Raw genomic sequence first — 21,583 nt, forward strand, 5'->3', positions numbered from 1 at the left:
TGATATCGACGTATCACGTGTGTGTGTGCCCCATTTCCACCAGAGGAAATAGAGGAGGAATGTGTGTGGATTATACCTCCCATTGTGTCGGTCAGCGGCATCAGGGGTTAAATTGTCATGCCATCCCACCTCCCCCAGATCTTGTGGTATTTATTCGGGCACCCTCTAGCCTCATATACGAGCTTCTCACATTGGGCACACCAATCCATCCCTCTCTTCCATTTGGTCAGGGCCGGTGCCTTATTGGCTTTCCAGTCTGCCACGATATCTATTTTAGCCACTAGGCATGCCACCCCCAGCAAGGTTCGCTCTGCTCTGCGTAATCCCGAATCTCCCATAACTCCTAGTAGGGATATCAATGGTGTCAGCTCCATGTCCACTTGCAGGGTCAAGGAGATCTCTCGCGAGATCATCTTCCAATAAGTATTAATAGTCGAGCATGACCACACCATGTGAAAAAAGTCAGCGTCTGGGCTCATACATCGGGGGCAGTCAGCTGTAGGCCGGAGCCCCGCCTTGTGCATTTTGGAGGGTGTAAGGTAGGCAGTATGGAGGTAGTAAGTCTGTATTAGACAGAGACGTGTCGCCATGGTCAGGGTGTGGGGAGCTGCCAATGCCTCAGTCCAGTCCTCCTCTTCCACTGGGCCCACCCATCCCTCCCATTTCCGATGAAGTTCCTCCAGGGAGCAGGCAGTGGAAGTGATTAATGTGCGATATACCTGGGAAACGCCTCCCCTACCCAGATTCCCCATCAGGGCCCTCCTCTCCATGGGACTGCTTACGGGTATGTTGTCCCCTGTTTGGACCTGCGTCAGAAGTGCATGCCGTACTTGGAGATATTTGTGGAATTGTGTCTTATTTAATGCAAAGGTATCTTGGAGATCCTCGAAGGAGCGCATATGCGTGCCCTCCATACATCACCCAGTGTGGAGATGCCTATATTATCCCATTTGTGGAAACCCTCAAGACCCGCCACCTCTCCCAAGCATGTCCCATGCCACAGTGGGGTCTGCTGAGTAGGGCGCCCCCACCATCCTGAAATCTTTTGAGCCGTCTGCCATCCCTGCAGCACCACCCCTGTCACCCCAGGGGTCCCCCGTGTGATCGGACCGCCATACAGGGCGTCAAAGATCTTGGGGTAGCTCAGTGTCTGAAGTTCCAGTCGGTACGCCGGGTCTGTCCATCCCCCTCCCAACCAATCGTTGATCACAAGTAGTTGCATCGCCAAGTGGTAGTAAAGGACATTAGACATTCCTAGGCCCCCTTCGTAGACATCTCTCTGGCAAGTTTTAAGCGCTAGCCGGGGACGGGTACCACTCCACAGAAATTGGCGTGCTAGCGAGTCCATTTCTCTAAACCATTTCATGGGGATGGGGTTTGGATAATTTTGGAGAAGGTAGAGAAGCCTGGGAAGGACCATCATCTTATAGAGTGCGATTCTGCCAAGCAGGTTAAGGGGGAGGTCCTTCCACCGTTGAAGGTCGTCTTTGATTCTTCTGGTTAAAGGCGTGGCATTGAGCTCCCATGTTAATTCCGGGAGCGTTGCGACATGCACCCCCAGGTATTTAAAGCTATTCCTCCGCACTGGTATACTTTGTTGCCAGTGTATACAGTCTCTAGACTGATGGAGCGGAACCAACAGGGATTTTTTGGGGTTTAGTGCGAGACCCGAGGCCTCCGAGAAGATGTCTAGAATTTGCATGATACGGGGGCCGCTCCTGGCCGGGTTAGCTATGTATAGTAGGACATCGTCCGCATATAATGCCACTCGGTCTTCTGGACACGCGGGCCAAGACCAGCCCTCCATCAGAGGGTCCTCTCGAAATAACTTCGCCAGGGGTTCTATTATTAATGCAAAGAGTAAGGGGGATAGCGGGCATCCTTGTCGAGTGCCACGGCCAATCGGGAACACACCCGAGACCACTCCGTTTACCTGGACCTGAGCCGTTGGATTAGAGTACAGCAGTCCCACAAGGCCTCGGAACCTGGGTCCAAGTCCATTTTTTTTTTAATACTTGTTCAAGATAGGGCCAATCCACTGTATCAAAGGCCTTCTCAAAATCAAGTAAGAGCAGCGCCAGAGGGGTGTGTGACAGGATTTTATGGTGTGCCAAGGCGAGATGTAATCGCCTGATGCAGTGCCTGGTGCTCCGCGCAGGCATGAAGCCGCATTGGTCAGGGTGCACCAAGGCGGGCATTGCCTCTTTTAATCTAGTGGCGAGGATTGACGCTAACACCTTGATCTCAGTGTTGAGGAGGGAGATCGGTCGGTAAGCCGAGCAGTATGGCGATGGGGGTTGAGTCTTTGGGATTACTACTATTGTAGCTAGGTCCACTCCTGAGGGGAAGTGACCTTTTTCCTCAGCTTCTTTATACATCTCAAGTAAGTGCGGGGCCAAAATGTCACTACATTTCCTATACAGTTCCGCAGGAAACCCATCTGGTCCTGGCGTCTTGCCTGAGGCCAGACTGGCTATCACATTCGTTATTTCTGTGAGATCAAGTGCCTCGTCTAGCCTGTCTAGCCTGTCTTTGGTCGCCTGAGAAACTCTGGCGAGTGTTATGTCGTTCAAGAGGGGAGAAGCTTTTTCAACCGCAGGCCGGGGGTGCTCTGCATACAGGCGTGCATAGTAGGAAGCAAAGCTCTGAGCAATCTCGATGGGTGTCTTAAGAAGGATACCTGTATCATCTCTAATTTCGGGAATGATTCTGTTAGCTAAGGGCCGGGTGGCCAACCAGTGCAAGAGCTTCCCATTTTTGTCTCCCCATCCATATATTCGGGCAGACGATGCCCTCCACATATGCTTCGCTGACTCAAGTGCTAAGTGTTTGATTTCTTCTCGGACCCTGGTGAGCTGCCTCAATGCGGAGACTTCGGATAAGGTCGTTTGCTGGCGTTCCAGTTTTAACGCTTCAGCTTCTAGCTCGGACAATCGTGAGTCACGGGTGCGCTCCCGTGCGCGCAGGAGGCACTTCGCATGTCCTCTTAAGGTAGCCTTGTAGGCAGCCCATATTGTGCCTGACGACTGGACCGTTCCCGCGTTCTGTTCAAAGTACTGCGTGAGACGATCCCTAATCTCGAGGGTATAGTCATCATCCTGTAAGAGCCATGGGTTTAGGCGCCATACCGGACATTTAGTGAGATCTACTCCACCTAGCCGAATTTGCACCGGTGCGTGGTCCGACACCCCTCGAGGCAGAATCTCTGCCCCCGTGACACCGGTGAGGTCCATGGCCGGCATAAATACTAGGTCAGTTCTAGAGTGTGTCCGGTGGGCAGCAGACGTGTGCGTATATTGACGCACCATAGGGTGCCAGGTTCTCCATACTTCACATAGGCCAAGGCTGTCGGCCCATCCCTTGAGGCCTGCGGCTCGGGTAGACCTGCCCGCAGTGACATCTCCTGACGCATCTAATCTAGGGTCTAGAACCGCATTAAAGTCCCCTCCTACTATTGTGGTTCCTTGGGGGAGTCCCGCTACCACCTGTCGAAGGGAAAGTAGAAAGGCGTCAAATCCCGCTGGGGGGGCATACACGCACACAAGATTCAGTGTCACCCCACGAAGTAACCCTGAGACTATAACAAATCTGCCTTGCGGATCGGATCTCGTAAATGTAACCACCATTGGTAGTGAGCGGTGGAGCAGGATAGCTATCCCCCTGGATCCCCTAGAGAATCCTGCGTGGTAGACCCTATCAAATCCTCCTCGAGCCAGCATAGGGCATTTAGTTCCCATAAGGTGGGTTTTCTGCAGTAGGGCTGCCAAGGGGGAATATCTACGGAGAGTGTTAATTACTGCGGATCTTTTGATCTTATCTAGCAGCCCGTTCACATTCCATGAGATGATTTGGGTCAATGGGGACCAGGCGTGAGTCGCGTAGGAGTCTTACGGTGTTGGGTGTCAGTCAGTGGACAAAGGAATGACCAGTTAAAACTTAACAGTGCAATACTCAAAATATACCTATCTAACCCTAACTTACCCTTCTTCCCCCAAAACCACCCCCCTCCCCATACTCCCACCCAGGAAGCATCTGTCGCCCTAACAATCAACCAGAACAAAACAGCCATATAGGCTGCCATAGGAGTGGAGTGGTGGACCCCTCCATTAGGTCGGATCATTTACAACTAATCACGAAAAGTCATGCCATACTTTACAAGTCTTAAGGAAAGCCCATATTCCCGATGCAGCCCTTCACGGATTTCCTCGAGATGGACCGCGCCCTTCGGCCCCCCCCCACACACGCTCCATTCGGGGCTTCGTGCAGCATGTCAGCCAAGCGCCGGGGATTGACTCAGGCGGTCATCGTCTCCAGTCTGCGTCTGAATCCGCCCCTCTGGAGACCCAACAGGCAACCCCTCTCTCCGTGAGCCCGTCTCTCCCACCATCTCCTCACCCATGGGAGCGTCCGGATTTCCTCGTCTTCCTCTCCGAGACCTAGTGCGCTTACGGCCCCTCCCTGGAGGGCTCCCCTCTCCCCGCCGCGGACCCCCTTCGAGCCCCAACGCCCTCCTCAGTTAGCCAATCCCATGCCTCCTCCGGGGAGTCGAAGAAGTACGCCTTGCCCGCCATAATGACTTTGAGTCTTGCTGGAAAGAGGAGCATATACGAAAGTTGCATCGCCCTAAGTTTTTGTTTAACTTGCTCATATGAGCGGCGACGGGTCTGGACCTCCCTGGTGTAGTCCGGGAATACTAGGATTTTGTGGTTTTCCCACTGGAGATTTTCGGAGCGCCTAGCCTCTTTAAGGCTATTGTCACGGTCTCTAAAGTTGAGGATTCGGGCAATCATCGGGTGTTTTGGGCCACCCGGAGGGGGGCGCGGGGCAAGGGCCCTGTGAGCACGTTCCACTGCAAACCAGGGTGAAAGAGTTTGGTCTGGCATCCAATTTTTGATCCACCGCTCTAAGAATTCTGTGGCTTTGTCTTCCTCCGAGCCTTCCGGGAATCCTACAAAACGTAGGTTGTTTCGTCTCGATCGGTTTTCTGCATCTTCCGCCCGGCGGTGTAGTTCGGATGTTCGCGTCTGTAACTGGGCCACCTTGGTCCTAAGGTCAGCTATTTCGTCCTCATTGTGGGAGACTCGGCCCTCCACGTCAGTGATACGATTTACCGCGTTTCTGAGGTCCTGCCTGATGAGGCCCATGTCCTCGCGCACCTCCCCGATTTTAGTCTCCACAGCTGTTTGCGATGATTGAATTGCCAGGAGAATGTCATTTACTCCGTCCGGTGCCAGGCCCCCCGCTGCCGTCTCTCCGTCTCCTCTAGGGCCTGTTGGAGTTGTAAATTGATCAATCTTTTGCTGAGAGGGCGGGGGATGTTTATTCGCTCTATCCTTCCCCATTTTGTCTCGGAGGGAGGGGATGGAGTGTCTAGTTCGAATTATGCAGCTCTTCTGCCCAAATTCTACACCCTAGACGCATCCACAGTGAAGGTCCCGAAGGAGGACCATCGGCAGGGTCTCATCAGGGCGCATTAATGATAGATGTCGCAGTCCACTCCCCGGGGCTTGGTGGCCTCCGGTCAGCCACGTGTTGCTGGTCTGCCAAGTGTCTGGTTTCTCTCCGTTCCAGGAGACTTCAACACGTCTTCAGTGGGTTCCCATCACCAGGGTCTGTTGGCGTGTTTTATCAATGTTATGGCCGTGGGTTGGGAACAGGTCCCCGGGGAGTCTCTTTACTTTGAAGAATGGAAATCGCGGGGGCACAACACTGTTGCCCAAATCTGCTGCGGCCTTTTTGAGTTTCCAATGCAATGTTTATTCTTTCCTTCTTCTTAGGAGGGGGCAGCCCCGCTCCTGGGCGGCCGGACCCAGGGGCCGAGGGTCACCCACCCCACCCCGGCCGCCACGGGGCAACGGACAGGAGAGCGGCCGCACCGCACAGCCGCGTCTTATTCGGCTCAAGCGAGGCAGCCCCCACCGTGTGGCTCACCTCTTTAGCGCCAGCATCGATGCGATCATATCGCTAGGGCGGGGTACATCAATTCGGCCGCGTCACCTCTTCTCTTGCGGGGGGCTCCAAATTTAAACGGCTCGCTCGCCCGCAGCAGCTTTACTTGAGGTCAGGCCCCCGTCCTGGGGCCCGGCCGCGCAGGTCTGAGTCAGACAGGGGAGCCCCCGTCCCAGGGCTCACCCTCTGCAGGTTCCCCTCTGCTCTCCGAACCCGGTGCCACGGAGTCCGAGTCTCCGAGGGCCAACAAGGGACGCCGGCCGCGTCGCTCCACCATCCGCCGGGGGCCCCAGGTCACAGTCCGCTCCAGGCACTTGAGCGCTGCGCACTGCACTCACTCCGGTGGCGGCCCCGTCAGCGGGCGGGCCCCGGTCCCCGGGCTCGTCGAGACGCCGTCAGCCCGGCCGCCATCTTGGGAGACCTATCGATCCGGTCGCGACCAGCGCTCACGGCTCGGGCCGCGCTGACACCGGTGCCGGAGGTCTCATCAATGTCTGGGAGCTAGCGGGAACAAGTAGGGCAGCATAGTAAATTTCCCTGGTGGCAGCTTCCTAGGGCGGATGACGGAGGGGTCCAGAGCACTCTCAGAGTGCGACCGCCATCTTGACGCCCGAAGCCACGCCCCCACTATTCTTTTTATCACTAGCATTGGGGTCTTTAATTTGAAGCAAATCACATTTCTTTGTCCCTGTATCTTCTGCTGTCCCTTTTTGCTCAGTCAAGAACCTAATCCTTGATATAGGTTTGTTTCACAAGAACTGTTCTAATCATGAGCATTTTTGATTGTGTATATTATATGTGTAGTACCCACTTTTCCAAGCAAGCACGTTTTGTGTGGTCTTCAGGTGTGCATATTTGAGGATTAAGGAGACCCCTCCTAGGCAGACAGGTTCTTTTCACATTTAAAATAAAATCCACAGAATTATTCAATCTGACTATGTACATGCATATAAAAGACTGAAGGCCTGATTTAGATCTTGGTGGTAATGCCCGGCCCTCGATTTTTCGACGGAAAACCTGTAGTTGATAACCCGCCCGACTCCTGCAGACTCCACCACAACTTCCCAACAGCATTGATGGCACCATAGGAGAAAGCGGCTGACGGCGGGACTCCAGCCACTCTTTCCACCTAGCAGATTTGGATGTGCCTTCCCGCTAAGCCAACTGTGGCGGTGCTACCTCCACACCTGAAATGGCTAATTGAAGAGGAAATTAGGTAAAATCCTACCTTTTTCCCGATTCCACTTCTGTTTTCGACTGGACACGTCTGGACAAGAACTTTCGCTGCTGCTGCCACTCGACGACAGAGCAAACATGACAACTCCCCACCTCCTTTGTCAGACTCAAAGGTAGGGGATCGGCATTGCCAGTTTACGTTGTGTGTTTGGCACTGCACATGAGCTCCAGACCACTATAGTCATATACATGTCACAGTAATTGTTTTTAATTCCTGTGACATGCATATTTCGGGAACACAATTGTGTCAGACACGGATGGGGACACACTGGTACAAGGCACATATCGCGCACATACACAGAAGTCATTGTGGTGTCAGTATCAGTTGCCAAATGAATGTTGGTACCACACTGATGTAGCATTCACACTTGTCAACTATATCCATGTGTGCACATGGCAAGGGAAATGTATCGGTGATGTTGTGCTTCAAGTTGTGTATGAGAGTCAGTATGTGTATGTGCGATTGGATTGGCTGGTTGAGGTGGAGGGAGCTGGAGTGAGTGATATGGTTGTGTCAAATTGTGAGCCACTTGCCTATGGGTCGAATGTTTGGTTGTGTGTTGTGTTGCTGTGTGTAACCTTCATGTGCGTGTTGTGTGGTGGATGTTGCTGTGATGTGTGTAGTTGTGCTTTTGTGTGAGTGTTGGTGTAGGTGAGTGTGTAGTTCTGTTTGTTGTTGTGGTTGTGTCGTATGTAGGTGTGTCAATAGTGTGTGTATGTTGTGTCATGGATGTATGGCAATGTATGTTTTTGGCATGTACATGTACGTGTTGTGGCGGAACGGCACTAAATAATAGTGTGTATGTGGTGTGTAGTGCAGGGGAACACACATGGCTAAGGAACAGTGTGTTTTTGTGTGTGAGACTTACCTCTCTTCCTTAGCCACTGCCATTGTACGATATCCATTGGGTCCCACAACATCCTCCCTCTGTCAGCAATCCGCCTCCAGTACGCCAGCTGCAGAACTGTAACATCTCAGTATTGTCAGTGGGAATCCAACAGCCTGACAGCTCGGAAAAGCACTTAGTCGTGGCGGTTGGCGGCTCAGCCACAATACATCTAAATATGGCAGTCGGAACACCATCTACGTGACGCTGTACTCGGGGCCGCAGCTGCGGAGGATTGGCGGTAATACTGTCAAGATCTAAACCAGGCCCTGAGATCTCTAAGAATTTTAACCTGTTGTTCCAACTCAACTAGTTACTGTTGGCACAAAATGAAGAGTCCCTTCAGGAGTGGTGAATACAATATGCATATTCTTTAGCCCACGATTCTTAATCTTTTGGCTTCGCTGGACCCCACTAACTCAGTGTTGGAAGCTAGAGACCCACCTCTAAGCAGTTTATACTGTCCGAAGTTTAAAGAGTATACAAAAATACTGAAGCAAGTATACGCATACAATGAAATATTTTATTTAATTTACAAACAAAATATATACAAAAAGTAATTATAATGGAAAGTTATAACTTTTCAGAATTTGATTTTATTTCCCAAATACGACACAGTATGCCAAGCGTAGTATATCAATTTGTCCTTTTTTGCTCCTAATGCATGCTTTCTTTTTTTTTTGTCAATGTGTACCAGTACCTCAATTGAGACCACCAGTTGTCCAACTAGATTCTGTTTGCTGTGCTTGTGCTTCTTTGCCAAATCATGCTAGGGAGGATACCAACTTCATTTTTAGCTTACAACTTCAGATTCCTTGTACAAAGTATTTTAAAAGTTTTAATTTTACATCTTGCTTTTGTATGTGGATGTAATGCATGTGTGTGTGTGTGTGTGTGTATATATGTATGTGTGTATATATATGTTCGATGGCATGTGTAGCTGCAGATACACATGCTGTGCACATCCCGCCATCTGGTGTTGGGCTCGGAGTGTTACAAGTTGTTTTTCTTCGAAGAAGTCTTTTCGAGTCACGAGACCGAGGGACTCCTCCCATTTCGACTCCATTGCGCATGGGCGTCGACTCCATCTTAGATTGTTTTTTTTCCGCCATCTGGTTCGGACGTGTTCCTTTTCGCTCCGTGTTTCGGGTCGGAAAGTTAGTTAGAATCTCGGAAAAATCGTCGGTATTGTTTGCGTTCGGTATCGGGTTAGTTACAACAGATCGATACCGAATTTAGAAGAGTTCCGGTGGCCCTTTGGGGTTTTTTCGATCCCCCGTCGGGGCCTGGTCAGCCCGGCCACGTGTGAATTCAAGGCTGATGGAACGGACCCCATTCCGCTTCTGTCCAAAATGCCATAACAAGTATCCGTATACGGATCAGCATCTGGTCTGTAACTTGTGCTTGTCCCCAGAGCACAAGGAAGATACTTGTGAAGCCTGTCGAGCGTTTCGGTCCAGAAAGACGTTAAGAGACCGAAGAGCCAGAAGACTGCAGAGGGCGTCGACGCCGACAGAACAAGAGCGTTTCGAGGAAGAAGAGGAAGCTTTCTCTATCCCCGAATCGGACTCGGAAGAGCTCGAGGCCGAAGAAACGCCGAAAATCGTGAGTAAGACGTCGAAACATAAGACTCACGAGAAGTCAACAAGAGCCCAGGGGACGCCACCGCCAACAGGCCATGGCTTAACCCAAAAAAGCGGTGACCGAGCCAAGGCACCGAAAAAGGGCACGCTGGTGTCGAAGTCATCCGACTCCGGTCGAGATACCGCCACACAGCAATCTCGGACCCGAGACATCGGCTCTGAGAAATTTCAGCACCGTGACAGCGGCACCGAACAAATTCGGCACCGAGACACCACCACACCGAAAATTACAAAGGTTTCTTCGGAGCCTAAAAAGACCTCCGAAAAAGTTTCGGTTCCGAAACATCCAGCCTCGGAGCCGAAAACAGGTTCCTATACAGAGGAACAAGGATTAACCTCACAAATGAAAAAACATAGATTTGGAGAGGAACTTCAAGCTTTAGAGCCAGACTATACTCAAAGGAGGCTCCACATTCATCAAGACACAGGGAAGATAACCACTCTTCCTCCAATTAAAACAAAAAGAAAAATTGCCTTTCACGAAAATGACAAGGAGCCACAGGCAAAGGTGGCAAAGAAAACAACTCCACCACCTTCTCCACCACCATCAGTGCACACATCACCAGTAGCAACTCCTCCACTGATGCACTCCCCGACTCATACTGCCATGAGTCAAGATGATCCCGATGCATGGGACCTTTACGATGCTCCAGTATTTGACAACAGCCCAGACTCTTACCCTACCAGGCCGTCCCCTCCTGAGGACAGTACATCTTACACACAGGTGATCGCAAGGGCAGCTGCTTTCCATAACGTCACCTTGCATTCAGAACCAATTGAGGATGACTTATTGTTTAACACGCTAACCTCCACTCATAGCCAGTACCAAAGACTACCTATGCTCCCAGGAATGCTAAAACATTCAAAACAAATCTTTCAGGATCCTGTTAAAGGCCGAGCCATAACTCCAAGGGTGGAGAAAAAGTACAAGCCACCGCCAACAGATCCTGTTTATATTACAACGCAGTTAACTCCAGACTCGGTAGTTGTCGGGGCAGCTCGTAAGAGAGCAAACTCTCATACCTCGGGAGACGCACCACCTCCAGACAAAGAGAGTCGCAAATTTGATGCTGCGGGCAAAAGGGTTGCAGCACAAGCAGCAAACCAATGGCACATTGCTAATTCACAAGCGCTTTTGGCAAGATATGACAGAGCTCACTGGGATGAGATGCAACATTTGATAGAACACTTACCCAAAGAGTTCCAAAAAAGAGCAAAACAAGTGGTGGAAGAAGGACAAAGTATCTCTAATAATCAGATACGGTCTTCAATGGATGCAGCAGATACGGCTGCAAGGACAGTAAATACTGCAATAACAATAAGAAGGCACGCATGGCTCCGCACGTCAGGTTTCAAGGCGGAAATTCAACAAGCCGTGCTAAATATGCCATTTAATGAACAGCAGTTGTTTGGGCCGGAAGTCGACACTGCTATTGAAAAACTCAAGAAAGACACTGATACGGCAAAAGCCATGGGCGCACTCTACTCCCCGCAGAGCAGAGGCACCTTTCGCAAAACACCTTTTAGGGGAGGGTTTCGAGGACAACCTACAGAAACCACAACATCACAAACAAGGCCCACTTACCAAAGCCAATATCAGCGGGGAAGTTTTCGGGGACAATATAGAGGGGGACAATTCCAAAGTAGAGGAAAATTCCAAAGCCCCAAAAGTCCTCAAAATAAGCAGTGACTCACAAGTCACACATCCCCATCACATAACACCTGTGGGGGGAAGATTAAGCCAATTTTACAAACATTGGGAGGAGATAACAACAGATACTTGGGTACTAGCAATTATCCAGCATGGTTATTGCATAGAATTTCGCGAATTCCCTCCAACAGTCCCACCGAAAACACACAGTATGTCGAAACAACATATAAATCTTCTAGGATTAGAAGTTCAAGCATTACTCCAAAAAGAAGCAATAGAATTAGTACCAAAACAAGAACTAAACACAGGAGTTTACTCACTGTACTTTCTGATACCCAAAAAAGACAAAACTCTAAGACCTATACTAGATCTCAGAATATTAAATACATACATCAAATCAGACCATTTTCACATGGTTACATTACAAGAAGTAATCCCACTGCTCAAACAACAAGACTACATGACAACACTGGATCTAAAGGATGCATATTTCCATATACCAATACATCCTTCACACAGGAAGTACCTAAGGTTTGTATTCCAAGGGATACATTACCAATTCAAAGTGTTGCCATTCGGAATAACAACTGCGCCAAGAGTTTTTACAAAATGTCTAGCAGTAGTAGCTGCACATATCAGAAGGCAGCAAATACATGTGTTCCCGTACCTAGACAATTGGTTAATCAAAACCAACACGCAAAAACAGTGTTCACAACACACAAATTACATCATAGAAACCCTACACAAACTAGGTTTCTCAATCAATTACTCAAAGTCACACCTTCTGCCGTGTCAAACACAGCAATACCTAGGAGCAACAATCAACACAGTAAAAGGGATTGCCACTCCAAGTCCACAAAGAGTCCAAACATTCCAAAATGTCATACAAGCCATGTATCCAAACCAAAAGATACAGGTCAAATTAGTAATGAAACTCCTAGGCATGATGTCCTCATGCATAGCCATTGCCCCAACGCAAGGTTGCACATGCGGCCCTTACAACAGTGCCTAGCATCACAGTGGTCACAGGCACAGGGTCAACTTCTAGTTCTGGTGTTGATAGACCGCCGAACATACATCTCGCTTCAATAGTGGAACAGTATAAATTTAAACCAAGGGCGGCCTTTTCAAGACCCAGTGCCACAATACGTAATAACGACAGATGCATCCATGACAGGGTGGGGAGCACACCTCAATCAGCACAGCATCCAAGGACAATGGAACATTCAGCAAAAACAGTTTCATATAAACACTTAGAACTGTTAGCGGTATTTCTAGCTCTGAAAGCATTTCAACCCATAATAACCCACAAATACACTCTTGTCAAAACAGACAACATGACAACAATGTATTACCTAAACAAACAGGGAGGAACACACTCGACACAGTTGTGTCTCCTAACACAAAAAATATGGCATTGGGCGATTCACAACCACATTCGCCTAATAGCACAATTTATTCCAGGGATTCAGAATCAGTTAGCAGACAATCTCTCTCGGGATCACCAACAGATCCACGAATGGGAAATTCACCCCCAAATACTGAACACTTACTTCAGAATGTGGGGAACGCCACAAATAGATCTATTTGCAACAAAAGAAAACTCAAAATGCCAAAACTTCGCATCCAGGTACCCACAACATCAGTCTCAGCGCAATGCACTATGGATGAACTGGTCAGGGATATTTGCGTACGCTTTTCCCCCTCTCCCACTTCTTCCATATCTAGTAAACAAGTTGAGTCAAAACAAACTCAAACTCATACTAATAGCACCAACATGGGCAAGGCAACCTTGGTACATAACACTACTAGACCTTTCAGTAGTACCTCATATCAAACTGCCAAACAGACCAGATCTGTTAACACAACACAAACAACAGATCAGACATCCAAATCCAGCATCGCTGAATCTAGCAATTTGGCTCCTGAAATCCTAGAATTCGGGCACTTAGACCTCACACAGGAATGTATGGAGGTCATAAAACAGGCTAGAAAACCTACCACTAGACACTGTTATGCAAATAAGTGGAAAAGATTTGTTTATTACTGCCATAATAATCAAATTCAACCTTTACACGCATCTGCAAAAGAGATACTGGGATACTTACTACATTTGCAGAAATCTAAACTAGCTTTCTCTTCCATTAAAATACATCTTACGGCAATTTCACCTTACCTGCAAATTACGCACTCAACTTCATTATTTAGGATACCAGTCATAAAAGCGTTTATGGAAGGCCTAAAGAGAATTATACCACCAAGAGCACCACCGGGTCCTTCATGGAACCTCAACATTGTCTTAACACGACTCATGGGTCCACCTTTTGAGCCCATGCACTCTTGTGAAATGCAATACTTAATGTGGAAAGTTGCATTTTTATTTGCCATCGCATCTCTAAGAAGAGTGAGTGAAATTCAAGCATTTACCATTCAAGAACCATTTATTCAAATACACAAAAATAAAGTTGTTCTACGGACCAATCCTAAATTTTTACCAAAAGTAATCTCACCGTTCCACTTGAATCAAACGGTAGAATTACCAGTGTTCTTCCCACAGCCAGATTCTGTAGCTGAAAGAGCACTACATACATTAGACATCAAAAGAGCACTAATGTACTACATTGACAGAACAAAACTAATTCGAAAGACAAAACAACTATTTATCGCCTTTCAAAAACCTCATACAGGAAATCCAATTTTGAAACAAGGCATTGCTAGATGGATAGTTAAGTGCATTCAAACATGCTATCTTAAAGCTAAAAGAGAACTGCCTATTACACCAAAGGCACACTCAACCAGAAAGAAAGGTGCTACCATGGCCTTTCTAGGAAATATTCCAATGAACTAAATATGTAAGGCAGCAACATGGTCTACGCCTCATACATTTACCAAGCACTACTGTGTAGATGTGTTAACTGCACAACAAGCAACAGTAGGTCAAGCTGTACTAAGAACATTATTTCAAACTACTTCAACTCCTACAGGCTGAACCACCGCTTTTGGGGAGATAACTGCTTATTAGTCTATGCACAGCATGTGTATCTGCAGCTACACATGCCATCGAACGGAAAATGTCACTTACCCAGTGTACATCTGTTCGTGGCATTAGTCGCTGCAGATTCACATATGCCCACCCGCCTCCCCGGGAGCCTGTAGCCGTTCAGAAGTAGATCTTAAACATTTGTACATTTGTAAATATATTACTTTAAACTTCATTATGTACAGACTCATTCACTCCATTGCATGGGCACTATTACTAGCATACACAACTCCTACCTCACCCTCTGCGGGGAAAACAATCTAAGATGGAGTCGACGCCCATGCGCAATGGAGTCGAAATGGGAGGAGTCCCTCGGTCTCGTGACTCGAAAAGACTTCTTCGAAGAAAAACAACTTGTAACACTCCGAGCCCAACACCAGATGGCGGGATGTGCACAGCATGTGAATCTGCAGCGACTAATGCCACGAACAGATGTACACTGGGTAAGTGACATTTTCCATATATATGAATGTATATATATATATGTATGTATTTGTGTATGTATCTATCTATGAGTAAGTGGTGTGGCCCCACAGGGATCCTCGGGCCCAAGGTTAAAAGTTGCTGGTTTAGATTAAGTGCCTTCCATAGGGAAAGAATACAAATTGGGGGATGTAGCTGGCTGCATTGCAACAGATGAGTAATGAATACATGCTCAGTGAGCATCAAGTGATGCTTTTGTCATGAACATTAAACGACCGTCATCACTGTGAGGCTTTCTGCAGGAAAATGCACCCATGCGGTAGAGGCAAGCGTGTGAAAGCACATTCCAAGCCTTTCTGTAGGAAGCTTTGAGTGTTCCAGTGGTAAATTCGGAATCATATAATAACAGGTCAGCCTAAAGCTCACAAAATCGTATCCTTTCAAGATTCCACCTACCATTGTTATTGTTATTTTATGTACTTTATACTGTTTTGAAGTTAGAGCAAGAGGCTATGTCCATATATCAGAGTCTTTTAGTGACAGGGCCATTTTAGAGTAAGGTGTACATAGTGCCATTTTTATAGATGTAAAAATTGCAAAGCTGAAACTACAAGCTTGTAATTAGACATGGCAGAAGAGCATGTGACGTTATGGTAAGCCACATAAGGGGAAAGTACACTCCAAGGGTCAGGCAAGAGCAAATGGCCTGTATGGAAGTCTTTTACAGAATTGTACTTTCCACTACAAATGCGCTCTGGTACCTTGTAGATGGTCAATGTGTGCTTTGTAACTGTTCACAGAACACAAAGGTGGAGTTTACCATTGTTAGAGGTTCAAAAAAAAGAGTATACTTTTAGTAAAGACTTTCAAACAGATCATCAAGTAAACTGAATGAGAATAAAGTACACTATTCTAATGTAGGTGTAAAAAAGTGGTGTTGCAGTGTACATCCTTCTAGTGAAGCTATGCAAAAATTACATTGTCCTTAAGTGATGCTGAATGAGCGTTGAGTAAACCCATGTTTAGCAAAGATGTACAAAGATGAAGTCCTTAAGTGAAGCTGAAGGGGAATAAAATGTGTCTTTCTAGTGACGATTTCCCAATGTCTGGAATATGCCCTTCAGTAAAGCTGAATTAGCAAACAGCAAGTAGTTTAGGGAACATGTCTAAAGACTGAGCTTGTAAACTTGGATGAGGATGTAGTGCAGACCTTTAGGGAAAACAGAAAGATAGGGCATGTCCTGATGTGCTGCTAAACAAGAAGTGAGTATGGACTTAAAAGAAATATGTACAAAGATGAAGTCATTGAGTAATGTTGATTGAGAATAAAGGAAGACATTGAGGCAAAGACTTAGTAATATAGACTTTGTCCTCAAGTTAAGCTAAATGAGTTGCGGTAAGTAGGGCCCGTGCCTAAAGAGGGAGTTTGCTCTAAAGTTAATTCAAATGAAAAGAGAGTAGGCCCATTTATGTAAGACTGTCAAAGATGGAGTTTGTTTGTAAATTAAGCTGATGACAAATTATGGAATCCTTAAGTTTAGCGGCTCAAGGAGAGTGTTTGGATGTCTATGAAGCACTACAAAGATGGAGTCCTTTAGGCCAAGCTGAGCTAGAATCCTTTCACAGAAAATGGACAAAGATGGAGTTGCATGAGCTGATCGAGAATAGAGTAGATGCTTGTAAGGATGCTAGACTAAGATGGAGTCTTTAAGTGAGTAGAGCTAGAAGAGAGTCCAACCTTTGTTTTCAGAAGACTTTCAAAGGGCAAGTTGAGTATTCATCGTATATATCAAGGTTACCACTTATGTGTATGTTGTCAAGAGACATGTTTCCCACATTGTGCTTTCACTTGGCAATCTAATGCAGTCTGGAATTAGTTGTCTTTGTTTGATTTTGTCACACCTGTTCACTGACATCGAGGGGGGGGACACCACCAACAACTGTCGGCTGCAGATGAGGAAGCTTTCTCCCCTGATAACAGCTCCTGCTCCGATCTGGAGATCGAGGATCTTCGACGAGTGCAGCCAGCCATGAGTACCATACTCCCACCCCCGTGACACCTCTTGCATGCTGAGAAGCACCTTTCCAAAAGGCCTGCCAGCTGCTCTTGAGCACCAGAAACAGGCCACCCGACCGCCACTGCCTACCGGCTATGGTTGGCACTGACCACCATCTTCGGACACAACGCCCAGCTCCGCGCCAAAGAACCCACAGAGACCAGCTGTTTTGGCACCATCCACACCAGTCTTGGAGCTGACTTGACCATCAAAGCCAGTACCTTCGGTATCGAATTCAAATCGGCATCGGAGCCGAGCGTCTTGCCATTGACCACCTAGACTGGCTACAGCTCAGGAACCATCGAGCAGATACTTCATAAATTCCAAGAGATCATGAACACCTGGTAGAAACGCTTAATGATTCATCCTCACACGGCCCGGATCCTCACCCACCCTCCGGGATCTACGGCTCGGCTGTCTCAACACTAGTTGACCTTCGAGGAAGCCTTGGACTTGCCACCTCCACCCAAGCAATGCAAGAAAGTGGACGAGGCTACTAGACCTCTGCCTGTCACTTTCCCACCACTACCACCACCTCACCCTGCTCCACAGTGCTCACCTTCCCCTCCCTCTTTCTAATACACCGCGAGGGTCAACTCACTCAGACATGTGGGGTCAGTAGGGAGGGGATGATGCTGATCCACCAGGGGACACATCTCAACCCGTACGCTGCCCGTTCCTTCCCTCCTTACAACTCCACGTCCTACCATGAACTGATTGGTAGAGCTGCCTTCCTCCATAATGTGGATCTCCACACTGAGCCTTTGGTGGAGGACTTCCTTTTTGAGACCTTGTCTTCCACCCACCGCTCTACCCAGTGCCTCCCCATGCTCAGGGGCGTGCTTCGTCACCCCTTGCTGTTTAGCTGAGTTGTTGCTCTGCTTTTCACTGAAGATGGCTTTGTGCAAGGTCCTTGCTTCTGGTAGTCTGCCTACAGAAAGTGTACCCTTTCGCACCGATGAGAAAGATAGGCTGTGCAGCACGGCTCTGTTGAACCGATCCCCACAGGAAGTAAGGTTAGCAGTGAGGGCTTTAGTCGGGTGGAGGGAGTGCTCGGAGTCCTAGTTTGGGTGATGTTGTTGTCCCATTAGTAGGCTCAGGAGTCAGCAAGCATTTCACTTTACTTTTATCTGGGGGTGTAGCTATTATTTGTGCAGTAGCACAAGGATCCATATGTCCAACGCTCCCGCTGCACCCACATTGTGGCTGTTTATTGCGCTGCCGGTGGTGAAAGCGCACATTTTCCCTGCTTGCCTTAGACCCTTAGCGAGAGAGACTGGATGATGCACAAGACTAGAGACCTTGATAGTTAAGTTGGTTCCACTGCCCAAAAATGGGTAGTTTATTGTGCCCTGTGTCTTTTTGCTTGCCTGTCTTTAAACTCCAGTCCCTTGCATAAAGATCAAGCACATCTGGGGGACTTGGAGCTAGGGATATGGTGACGCAAGAGGGTTCTTGATGGAGGAGGTACTGGTATTGTTCTTGCACCGTAGCAGGAGTTGGGCCTCCTGATCATGGGAGTGTGTAACAGTAGTGGAGCGAGAGACCTTGCGCTGTAGGAGTGGGCTGGGCACAAGAGTCCATGGTATCCATTCCAACATTATTTGATTGATCCCAATCGGAGAAAAAAAATATCTTGTTAACTTGTTTGTGAATGATATTATGGTACCTCTGTTGGCATCTTTGCATTCCACAAATCAAGTTTTGTGAAGGCAGAGAGTACTTTACACCTTTAACCCGCTCTGCAGTCCTTCCCAGAGGTTGATGTCCACACTTTGAAGGATTTTTTTTTTTAATGCTTTCCTATGTTTGTGCTTGTTGTTCTTTTACCGTTTAGAAACACTGAGCAAAACTTGTATTTCATTCACTCCCTCTATAATAAATCGGGATTTGATATGATTTTGTTGAAGTGTATCACCCCCATCTCAAACTCTACTCAACTCACCTTCACCTGAAGCTTGTACCACAAACACTTATTCCCTCTTTACCTCCATCCCTTTGTACCTAGGATGTCTTTCCAGGAATTCCTACGACAATTTTCCCGTCTTGAGATCTGCAACTTATCTCCAGATGCTCTGAACACAGATGATGTGAGCAAGTGGCACACCACAGTATTTGATGGCACCTGGCGTCGAGGCAGCACAGCTGGTGGCTGCAGAAACAACCCTTGTAAGTAAATCTAACACCTGCAGTGCTAATGCAATCAGTAGGAACACCTGCAGTGCTAAAGCAATCAGTAGAGAATAGACCACCCTGTTTCTGGTCAATGCCTCGCTCCAGGCCCAAGCTTCTTTACGAGTATCAGAGAAGTGGGCCTGACAGCCCTGTTAGAGTTTTAGGCATGCTGGGAACAATAACATGTAGCTCTGGCCCTTTGCCCGCAGATGTCTCTTGACAGCAGTGAATGACTGTTGAAGGTGTTGCACCCTATGCATGTAATCACGTAAGATGCGGATGACATGGTTATCAAGTTTAGGATGCCCTGCTTTACGTACCATCTGCAAGATCACATCGCTGTCCCGATAGTTCAACAATTTGGCAATCATAGTCCTGGAGGGGGCCCTGGGTGGGAGGCACGGTGCTAGGGCCCTATGTGCCCTCTCGACCACAAACACCGATGACCGGTCACTCGGGTCTACTACTGCTCCGCCACCTTCACCCCTCAGTGAATCCCACAAACTGTAGGTTTCTGCTCCTTGAGCAGCCTTCTGCATCCTTTGCACCTGGAAGTTTCGAATAATTCAGACACTGTGGCTCTCAGAGTTTGCATTTTCTCCTGTTTCCCCGCATGATCCTTCTCGTGTGATTTTTAGACACCTTGCAGAGGTCTACCCGTAGAAGGTTCACATCCAGGGCGATAGTGTAAATTTTTGTTTTGAGCGTGGTGCAGGACCGCTCAATAACTGCAAGGATTTGGGCTCCTGTAGTGCCAAGCATGACTGCACCAGCTTCCGCCTGGGTGCAGAAGGCGGGTACCCCCGCTCGGGCATGTACTGATCTATTTTGGTCTTTTGGGTACTCTTGGGTAGGCTGTCCTTACCCATGCTCAGAAATATGTGTAGCAAATGCTAATGCCACAGCTCAACTGGGTCAGGTCTGTAGGTGATGTACGCAGAGGGCGATCAGTCCCAGTGACCCCAGGGAGTAAAAAGTCCCGGGGGGGGAGGTCAGCGCTGTAACAGGAGCAAATGCTCAGTCTTGCCGCGAGTAGGGCGACCAAGTCCAGGTAGTGAACAGGGGCCACCCGGCAGCCAGGGGAGGCAGACAATAGGGGAAGCTAGCAGAAGGACCCTGGGGCCAATGGCCTCCAGGCATCATCTAGCTTTCAGAGGCTGCAGTAGCCCAATTGCCTCTTAAGGGCCCAAGCGTCCAATGTGGGGCCACATTGGTGCAGTCACTGGGGGGAGGGAGGAGGGTTCCCCGCACACACTACCGCCCCCGCTGTCAAGTTGGGGCTTCCTGACAGAATTGCAATCCTGATAGCTACTCCCAGCGAGGGTGATATTGCGGGCCTCCACTCAAAGTCCTTGCGGATCTCACCCTACACTTCTGCATACAAGTGGTGCCTCAGGGCTGTCGGGTGCCCAGGCCGAGTGGGACAGAGCCTCCAATGTGCAGCCACCAGGTACAGGTCTTCCTCTCTGGCTCTCGCGGCACCCTGAGCTGCTGCTGAGACAGGGCTGCTGAGTCCAACCACCTCTGACTGTAGGTCAGCAGTGGAGCTTTTGGGTCACCATTCGGTCACTGCACAGGGGGCACAACTGTGACCTTCTGGGCTGTGCACCTAGTCCTTGTGGCGCTCACTCGCCCCCACTCTCTGCACGGCAGGGTCTTATTTCAAGTAAAGTGCAGGGGGGCTCGGCTGTTTCCTCCTGGGCTGTGCCCCGGCCCTTGTGACGTTTGCTTTCCCCTGCTCACCACACAGTGGGGTCCCACTAAAGACTAAGCGCGTTGGGGCTTAGCTGCCGTCTCCTGGTCCATGCCCCCGGACCTCACTGTGCTAGTTTACCTCCACTTGCCGTGCAGCGGGCTGTCGGGGGAGAGCAGATGGGCAAGCGCTCTGATGTAGCCTTACCTCAGCCGGGGTGCCATGCCGCGCAGGCCGCAAATTTCCACTTCAGGGATGGGTGCTTCCAAAGCCCCCAGGAGGCCTACAGGACCTCTTCCTGGGCCACTTGGCTTGGAGGAGTTGAATGCATGTGATGGTTGCACTCCAAGAGACGTTTACGCGCAGGAGGCTGGAGGATTTCTTGTGGGAGTCTGGGAGCCTGGGATTAGAGCATGCGAACGGCCATCTTGCCAGCGAAGCCTTTTTGCTGGTGTCTCCTTCGTGCATTGCCCATTGTAAGTTCTTGCTCTCTGTGGACCCTTCTCACGTTAACCCCTGAAAGCTGCTGCTCTTTATTCACTCATTCACCCATTGCTCCTTGGTTAGTTCTTCTCGTTGTTCAGCCCTTCTCGCGTTACCTCTTTGTAAGTTGCTACTTTGTAGTCTCGCCGTCTCACATTACCCTTTGTAAGTTGCTCCTTTTTGTTCACTTCTTCACACATTGTCCCTGGTAAGTTGTTCATCTCTGTTCACTCCTTCTTGCATTGCCTCGTTGTAAGTTCTTTGTTCAGCCCTTCTCGCATTACCCACTTTGTAAGTTGCTCCTTACTGGTCTCTCCCTCTCGCATTACCCCTTCCCTTTGTAAGT

At 48.7% G+C, this 21,583-nt stretch overlaps 1 protein-coding gene across 1 annotated transcript in view; it reads left to right on the forward strand.

Annotated features, from left to right (window-relative positions):
* The window catches only part of LOC138296826 (calpain-1 catalytic subunit-like), a 457,633-nt gene that overhangs the window by 342,086 nt on the left and 93,964 nt on the right, over positions 1–21,583 (forward strand). The window contains exon 10 of the mRNA XM_069236287.1: positions 18,895–19,055. Within this exon, the coding sequence (XP_069092388.1) occupies positions 18,895–19,055 (161 nt within the window). The remainder of the gene's footprint in view (positions 1–18,894; positions 19,056–21,583) is intronic.

Source organism: Pleurodeles waltl, chromosome 5 (assembly GCF_031143425.1).
Source record: "Pleurodeles waltl isolate 20211129_DDA chromosome 5, aPleWal1.hap1.20221129, whole genome shotgun sequence".
Classification (NCBI taxonomy): Eukaryota; Metazoa; Chordata; class Amphibia; order Caudata; family Salamandridae; genus Pleurodeles; species Pleurodeles waltl.